The 8943-nt window shown below is 47.5% G+C and overlaps 1 protein-coding gene across 4 annotated transcripts in view; it reads right to left on the bottom strand.

Annotated features, from left to right (window-relative positions):
* EBF4 (early B cell factor 4) overlaps positions 1–8943 on the bottom strand; it is a 49914-nt gene that overhangs the window by 33435 nt on the left and 7536 nt on the right. For all 4 annotated transcript variants that reach the window (XR_896424.2, XM_023537021.1, XM_011369427.2 and 1 more), the window contains exons 2-6: positions 7176–7332; positions 6900–6963; positions 6669–6724; positions 5080–5153; positions 3965–4033 (exon numbers count right to left, since the gene is read on the bottom strand). Coding sequence is in view for 3 of the 4 variants with exons in the window: in XM_023537021.1 (XP_023392789.1) it covers positions 3965–4033; positions 5080–5153; positions 6669–6724; positions 6900–6963; positions 7176–7332 (420 nt within the window). In the remaining variant the exon portion in view is untranslated. The remainder of the gene's footprint in view (positions 1–3964; positions 4034–5079; positions 5154–6668; positions 6725–6899; positions 6964–7175; positions 7333–8943) is intronic.

The raw sequence follows: 8943 nt of genomic DNA, 5'->3' as shown, positions 1-8943 counted from the left end.
AAGATTAAGAAACTGGGTAAATTTCACCATATAAAAAGTTAAAAGGCAAGAACTAACTAGAAAAAATACGTGCAACTCATGACAAAGGGCTAATTTTCTTAATATATACTCCTACAAATCAGTAACAAAAGCCAATCTTTTACAGAAAAATAAGCAAAGGACATGAATAGACAGTTCGTAGAAAAGGAAACACAAATGGACTAAATACATGAAAGTGTGCTCAACTTCAGAGTAAGGGAAGTTGACTTATATGATGGGACAGATGAAAAAAATTACAGTAACCACTGTTTATTGCAGTTATTTCTCAACCCTGAGATCACTTGCCTTCATTCCTTGAAGATTTTACTCCCAGATCACTATATATACCCTGTCATAATTATTGGCGATTTCAATGTCAACAGATAGATAATTCTTCCAACATAGTCTTCTCTCCATTCCTTGAGCATCTCTCCTGCAATGTCCTTGTCTTCACTCTCCCTTGGCCACACGTTACCAATAAATGCAATTCCCAAATAATGCTACTTACAGACAAGCCACTCTCTAACCACCTTCTAATCTCCAGCTCAACTCTCTTCTATAATAATTCTTTGGCCTCATCAGAACTTTGTTCTATTCATTCTGCCATGTGTTCACTTTCCCACTCTTCTCTCCTCACTCAGCTTCAATTCCTCGTTTTATTTTTGTAAACACCCCTTGCATACACTTTCACTCTCTTGCCCTTTCATGTTTCATTGAACTTACCTGGCAAGCCCCTAACTCTGGTTATAAGCCACCCCTCATCTGTTCTGTACTTGCACATGTGCAGCTCTGCATGGCTGGAGAAAGTTCTCACTTTGAATTTGTGACCGCAAACCTCAGACAGGCCCTTAGTACTACTTGGCAATCACATGGCATTTCCATGGTCCATTCACTCCCCTGGATAAGTATTTCATGCACTAGTGTCTCCCTCTCCATCCTCATCCACAAATGTTGACCCTGTTTCTTATTTCACTGAGAAAACAAAGTAATCTGAAGAGAATGTCCATAATCTCTCACAATAGATATACCCATTTATCCATTTCTGTGCCCAGGTTCTCTGTCTTCCCTGCTGTTTCCATGGATAACTGTCTAGGCTCCCAACTAAAATCGGTCCTGTGCATGCAATCTCATATGCCTGGCCAACTAAAGGACATAGCTTTAGCAATTCTCCCTTCTATCTCTTGCATCATAATTTTCCTCTTCCCTACTGGGTTTTCACATTAGCATATGAGCAAGCTATATATTTTTCCTTGGCCTTACATGTGGTCCAGCCGCCACCCCATTTCTTTGATTCCTACAGAGCAAAACTCTAGTCACTGTCCCTAACCTCTCTTCTCCCATCCTCTCTTAAGATCTAGCTTTGTCAGACTTCTGCCTCTCCAATCCACTGAATAGCTCTTGCTGAGGTCGCCAATGTCCCCCATGTTACTAAACTCGGTGGTCAATTATTATTCTCTTTTTATCATATCCACAAGCAGCATTTGATGCTATCAACTATTGCTTCCTTTTGAAATATTTTCTTATTTAGGCCTCCAGGACCCTCCACTCCCCTGATTTCCCTCTGACTTCACTGGCTGTCCCTTTTCATTCTCTTTTTCTGGTTCCTTATCTCCATGACCTGCAAACACTGGACACCCAGGATTCAGTGCTTGAACCTCTTCTATTTTTTATCAACACTAATTCCCTCGATGATGTCGTTCATTCAAATTTCTCTCTGCAGCCTAGACCTTTCCCTTGAGAGCCATACTCATGTTTTTAGCTGCTTTTTCAACATCCACACCTGGATGTTTAGTGAGCATCTTAAACATAACATGTCCAAAAGAAAACTCCTGACCTTCCTCCTCTTAAACCTGCTCCTCCCCAAATCTCCTCCTTCTCAGTAGGTAGAAGTTTTTTCTAAGTTGCTCATGTCAGAAACCTTGGAGATAACTTGACTTCTGTCACTCTGTCTCTCCTTCCATAACAAATCCTGTCAGTTTTATCTGTGGAATATATCCAGAATCTAATCATTCCTTAAGACCTTTTGTTATGACATCCCTGGTCCAGGCCTCCATCATCTCTCACCTGGATAACTGTAATGGCTTCCTAACTCACCTTTCTGCTTCTATCCTCGCCTCTACTGATCATCTTCAACATAGAAGCTAGAGTGATCTTGCTGAAATACAAATCAGGTCACACCATTCTTCTCGAAATCCCCAATGGCTTCCACGTCATACAGAATAAAAGCCAGAGTCCTCACAATGGCCTACAAACATGGCCCACATGCCATCTACAAGGCCCTGCATAATCTTGCCTTCCTTCTGCCCCACCCATCAGCTCTCCAACATCACCTCCTCCTACTGTCCATCCCGCTCCAGTCACCTGAGCCTTCTTGCTGTTCCTTAAATACATCAGGTACACTCCTGCCAAAAACATTTCCCCTCTAGATTCATGGCCTCCTTACTTCCTTCAGGTCTTGGCTTAAATGTCATCTTTTCAATGAGGCCTTCCTTACATACCGTAAAATTGCAATACTCCCTTCTTGGCACTCTCTGACCTTTTCTGATGGCTCTTTTTCTCCTTAGCTGTTATCACCATCTAATATGCTATATACTTTATTCATTCAGTTAGTTTGTTTACTTTCTCTACTAGATTGTAAACCCATGAACACAAGGCTTTTTGTGTTTTTTGGTCACTGTTTAATCCACAGCGTATAGAAGAGACTCTGGCACACAGTGGATGTTAAAAAAATTATTTGTTAAATGAATAAACAACATACTTAATTGGCCAGAGTGTTCTTAAAATTGCTGGTACGAATGTCGATTGGTATAATTTCTACGGAGGGTAAACTGGCAATAACTATAAAAATTACAAATGCACATACCTTTTGACCCAGCAATTCTACTTCTAGTAATATCTTTCATAGAAATTCATACATGTTCAAAATGACACATGGACAAAATAATTCAGCTTATTTTATCCCTGAAAAAGAATGAAAAATGTCCAAAATGTCCGGCAATAGCCTAAAGAAATTACAGTCCATCTATACAATGGAATATTTTGCAGAAGCAAAAAAAAATGAGATTTCTTATAGTTTGATATATGTGTGTGTAAATGTATATATTATATATAATATGCATAATATATACATTATACGTATAACATATAATAAGTGAATGTTTTATCTATTAAAAGAAGAACAAAGCAAGGTTTATGTTTAATATGGAATGATCTCTAAGATATATTTATATCTATTTCTATCTATCTCTGTCTCTTTCTCTATATACTACGAGTTTTTAAAAAAGGTAAATACATAAGAGTGTGGAGTATGCTATGCATAGCGGTGGGAGCTGACTTTTCATTATTTACTCTTTTTGTAACATATATGAGTTTCAAATTTTGTAACTTATATATGAATTTCCTATTCAAAAAGAAGTAAAACAATTTTTAAAAATCTTGATGGGAGAATGAATTTTCACATGCATCGCCTAGACAATCCTATGACCGAAACTTGTCAAGTATTTCCCCCATTTTCAAATGAAGAAAACAGACATTCAGTGAAGTCAAATCAAACAGTACAAAGGTGGCACCTGGACTAGAACCCAGCCTTCTGTGTCCAGCTCATGCCAGCCCCTCCATCCTCCCAGCCTCTTTCTGGGGCTGGTTCACTTCCTACCCACCATCCCCACCCCCATCTCCATCCTCTGCTCTTCCTGGGCTCCTTCTGTCAGGAAACACTGCTCCTAAGGCCAGTCCCAGAAAGTCTGCCTCCAAAGCTTCACTCAGGGCCCATGGCTGGAGGCTCCTTGGTGTCTGACAGTTTGTCCCTCTGCTCAGAGCCCCCAAGCACCAGGGGTGAAAGAAAGGTGGGCAGCTCCATCCCTCCCTGGAGCCACCACCGTGTTCTGTGACTGAACTCAGCCTGCCTAGTCCTTGCAGCTCCCAGGTTCCCTCCTCCAGCCTGTACCTGTCAATAATGACGGGGTCTGACGGTGTCTCATTCCGGTTGCCACAGCTCTTTCGGTCACAGCACCGGCTGATGGAAAGATGACAAGGAAGAGAAGGAGGAAAGGAGTGAAGGAGAGGGAGATTACAGTGTGTGTGTGTGTGTGTGTGTGTGTGTGTGTGTGTGTGTGTGTGTTTAGGGGGCACTGTGGGGGTGAGGATGCTGGGGATGGAATCCTTGGGCCCCTCAGGGCCTGGGGAAAATGGCAGTGAGGGTCCTGTCACAGGGACCGGGAGAGCCCAGTCCTGGGGATAAGGCTGGCCTGGAAACCCTTGTCCCAAAGGCATGCTGTTCTTGGAGGATCCAGCAAAGGGCAAGCTGCTAGCCACCTACTGGGTCTCTTACTCTCTCTGTGTGTACACTTCTTATACATATAGAAAGGAGCTCAACTTATAAGTGTGCAGCTTGTGAATTATCGCAAAGTGAATCCATACATGTAACCAGCAGCCAGACCAAGAAATATCACGTGCCCAGCCCTCCAGAAGGCCCCTCGTGACCCTTTCTTGTTACTACTCTTCCTAAAGGTAGCCACCGTCTCAACCAGATTTTTGAACACTATGTATTCTTTTTTCCATGTACAAGGACTGCCTCCAAGGATGCCATCTGACTGGCTTTTCCTGGGGAGACCTTACCTAGAAATGCCAAGACTTGTGAGGAAGGGGAGCCAAGAGCTGTGTTCCTCCTATTCCACCCTCCCCCGCAGGAAGTGTCCCAGGGTCAAGTAGGAGGTAGCAAAGTTTCCTCCCTCCAGCTCTGGAGCCCTGGTCCCCATCCCCAGAGAGCCCTCCCTTGAGCTTTATTAGTTAAGCTTCCCAGTAGTGGCAGGAGACCTCTCTTACAAAAACACTTGGAGAAAGCCACATAAACAGACCAGGCTAATGGGGCCTCAAGGACCCTCTCCTCAGCCAGCACTGTGCTCAGGGGCCTCTCTCTTCCCTCATTGTCTCCCCTACCAGGCCTTCTCTAGGGAGTAGCAGGGAGGGTGGTGGTGGCAGTGGCAGGGGGCAGGGCCTGGTGGGGGTCCTTGGCAACATCCTGGCTAAGGGGCAAGGTGAAAATGACCCAGCTCCCCTCACCTGCACATGATCTCATGGGTGAGCAGCACTCGGCACATTTCAGGGTTCTTGTCCTGTCCCTCATAGATAATGGCCTGGGGGAGAGAGGAAGTGCACAGGCTCATGGGGAAGAAGGATCCCCTTATGTCCAAATGTGGGGGGAGAGATAGACCTGCCTCTGGAGAAGATCATGCCTTCCAAATCGCTGCAGGGCACCAAGGAGTGTAGAGCATGAGCTGGGAGCCTGGCTCCCCAAACCAGGACTACTGACAGGGTGGGCAACTGTGGCATGAGGTCTATAGATTCTGTTTGTCCACAGGCAGCTCCTTCCAGATCCATCTCTGCTTGGGGCCAGGGAAGGCCCCAGACCAAGGACCTCGGTCAGGCTGGGATGGGGATAGACATTCCTATCCCCACTGCTCCCATGGCCCTAGTGGACCTCTGCTTCTGCTCAAAAGCATTGTCCTCTAGGTTATCCCAGCTAGCTATTCAGCCTTTTCCCCCCATCCTTATCATCTCCCCAATTTGGGTGAGCATCTCCCCCTTGGACTATTAGATCACTCTCCTCACGGGTCACCCAGGCTCTACTCTCTGCCCTGAAGCAAAGAGTAAGCTTCCTAAACTGCTAATCTGGCTTCCTACTTTATAACCACTTGGGCCTCTCAGCCATACCCACTTGTGAGGTCCCTTTCTCTCTGGACTTCCTCCAGCCTCTTCCCCACTTGTCCCTCACACAATCCCCGCACCACTGTCTGGTCTGTCTCTCCTACCACGGTGACCACAGGCTTCCTAGAAACAAATTATTTCTTCCTCTGCCCTGGGATTGGGCAGAGGCTGCTGGAAGACTCTGCCTGTGTGGCAAAGCCTAAGTCTCCACCTTGCACTGGGCCACGGATCGGCCCATTTGAGACTCAGTTTCCTCCATACCAGCATGTACAACTTCTCTGCGAAGCCCATCACGGTGCTGAGGGTCTGCAGTAGCAGCTCTGGGGCCCCGCCCAGTCCCCTTTCCTGGACCATTGCACCCGCCCCAGCTGCAGTTAGTGTTGACTGTTAAGGGCTTTCTCTTAAGAATAGTTCTCAGTGGATAAGAGCTGCCTTGCCTGAAAATGTCTAGAAGGTTACAGGCTCCCTTTGGGGCTGTTTCCCAGCCAATGACCAACTGACACAGGGTACAGAATCTTGGCCTTCTTGCCTCAAGCAGGGGAACAACTCTGGTGTCATTCCGTCTCCAGAGCTCCCTGTGGATTAGGCCAAGGCTCAACTCCAGCTGAGACCCCATCCTTGCTGAGCACCCCCTGCCCTGTGCTGCTTCCCTCTGTCCCTTCCCCTGAGAGCCCCTCATGCCTCCCCAACAAACCATGTGCACCTGAATCCCCATCTCGGCTGGGCTTCTAGGGAACATGGACCTAGGATGCAGGTCTTCGTACAAATATTGCCTTTCTTTTAGACTAACAGCAAGGACCATACATCTTCCTGTCGTAGGCTGGAGTGAGAACCGGGGGAGCCAGAGTGGTGGGGGTGATGGCACAGGGAAGCGGAAGCAGGGAAAAGGATGTTCACTCAGATCACAAGTAGACTGGGCCTGAGCTTTCCCTGGCTTGGCTCACCTGTTTGGACATGGAGTCAATCAGACGCACATAGAGGTCCTGTTCCGTCCGAAGACCTAAGGGTAGGAAGGCGAAGAGGGCTTGCTATACGGAGAGCATCTATGGCCTCTGATGGCTGGACTACACTCTATATTCTCCCCACCTGGAGCCAGGGGCCTCCTCAACCCTCACAACAAGGCATTCTGTGTTGCATGGGGCTTTCATACCCAGTGGGCAGTGGGTTTTACTCACCATTGTTATACACTAGCCGCAGGCGGTAATGGATCCCGTTGTTCGTTTTTTCAGCCCCAGGCTCCTGCAGGGCCAAGATGAGTAGGGTGCTCTGATGCTCCCAGGGATCCTCCAGCCACACCCCCAACCTTACTCCCTAACCCTACCCCATTTCCCTCCCTTCCATCTATTCACCCCCCTCCTTCCCCACCATCTATCCATTGGAAGGGAGGTCCCTGAAGACCTCCTGCTCCCTTTCTCCTATGCTTTGTCCAACCAAGCCCATGAGCCTCTCACTCGATCCTTTTCCACGAAGTCAATGAAGGCTGTGCGCTCCACCTCCACGGGCTGCCCCTGCCGGTCGTACATGGCCAGCACGAAGTGGAAGAAGTTGGATTTCCTGAGGTTGGAGGGAGGCTGCTTTTCAAAATGTGCTCGTGCCAGGCCCACGCCACTGCGGGAGGAAGAGAGCTGGGAAACCACTGGAAGTGCCCTCTGGAGACCCCATCGCTTCTAACCAGGTAAGCAGGTGGGCCAGGACTTGGCTCCGATATGTCAAGAGTTTGGGCAAGGAATAAACTGGATGGGACTGGTCCACCCTCGCCAAGGCTATCTCAGTTCCAGACAGAGGCCTCTCAGCCTAGAGGCCACCCCAGCCTGCTCCCTTGGGAATAGGCCACACAGCAGATCGCAACAGAGGTATCCCTTCAGGTTCCCTCCCAGATTTTCCTGGGCCCCGCATTTTGAAAGGCTGATTTCCAAAACCAAATGTATGAACAACCCATCTTACTGACCAGAGGCTCCTGTGCCTCCCTTTAGGGTATCAAGGGGTAGCTGGGAGGTTCTGGAACAAATATCCCACTGTATGTATCCTAGTCCATGGCTGTGTACATGAACCTGCAGCGTTGCCTGGGAGATGATGACTCTCAGACTCTCAGAGACATCAAACTGGCTAAGGCCCTAGTTTGCCCAGCCTGGACCCTGGGCTATAGCTGAAGATGGGGGACACCCTCTCCTAGCGTGGAGGTGCTTTTCCACGAAGTCAATGAAGGCTGTGCGCTCCACCTCCACGGGCTGCCCCTGCCGGTCGTACATGGCCAGCACGAAGTGGAAGAAGTCGAACATCTTGATTACAGCCTCGGAAGGAACTCTGAGCCAGAACCACCCAGCTATGCTGCTCCCTGATGTCTCACTCTCAGAAACTGCATGAGATGATGTTTGTTGTCTTATGCTGCTGAGTTTTGGGAGTAATTTTTATGTGGCAATAGATAACTAATACACCATATTTACTTGACTATGGAGCACTTTTGTTGAGGGTTGTGGTTTGGGAAACACAACTAAAGGCCACCGGAAGGTTCTGAAGCCAGGCAGCACTTAGGAGATGCTGCAGGCAGAGAGGGGCAGTGCAGTGGGAAAGTGAGAGGATGCTGCAGGGATGCAGAGAGTGAGGCCAGTGGGACTGCCTTGAGAGCCATTTAGATGAGAGCCCCACCATGGACATGATGGACATGCCACTGTGACAGCTGCCACATTCATCACTACTTGAGAATTTTCTTCATATAATTTAAAACCAACTTACTCTTACTTGGCCTCGTATGAAGCCATAATATCTGAGATGTCATGGCTTGAGAGGCTTGTTGTGTTTTTGCTCATATAGATTACAGTAAATATAGAAACAATAAAATAAAAATTGTTCCTTCTTTTTAAAGCCTGCTTGGGAGCCCCAGTGGTTCATGTGAAATGTTGGTTTCAGAGGCAGAAGTGCTGGGTCTTGCTTGTCCAGATAAGATGAGGAAGGGGGCTGCCAACACCTTCTCTTCCCCACCCCCCAAGGTTTTTTTCTACACTCTAGGGACAATGTTCTTTTCCCTTTCTCCTCCACTCTCCCTCAGGCTACAGTCCTTTCAAGTCCAGGCCTTGACCCTCCCACTTGCCATTTGCCAAGAGGCAGGGAAGCCCAAAGAGGGCTTTGATCACAGCAGGTCCCTGATTACTGTTGATGAATATGCTAATGAGGTGGCAACCCTGACTCCTCCCTTACACCCCTGGACTACCGAGAGAGAGA

The sequence above is a fragment of the Pteropus vampyrus genome, unplaced genomic scaffold (assembly GCF_000151845.1).
Source record: "Pteropus vampyrus isolate Shadow unplaced genomic scaffold, Pvam_2.0 Scaffold7, whole genome shotgun sequence".
Taxonomy (NCBI): Eukaryota; Metazoa; Chordata; class Mammalia; order Chiroptera; family Pteropodidae; genus Pteropus; species Pteropus vampyrus.
The sequence above is the reverse complement of the archived record's forward strand: the minus strand, read 5'-3'. Positions and strand labels throughout refer to the sequence as shown.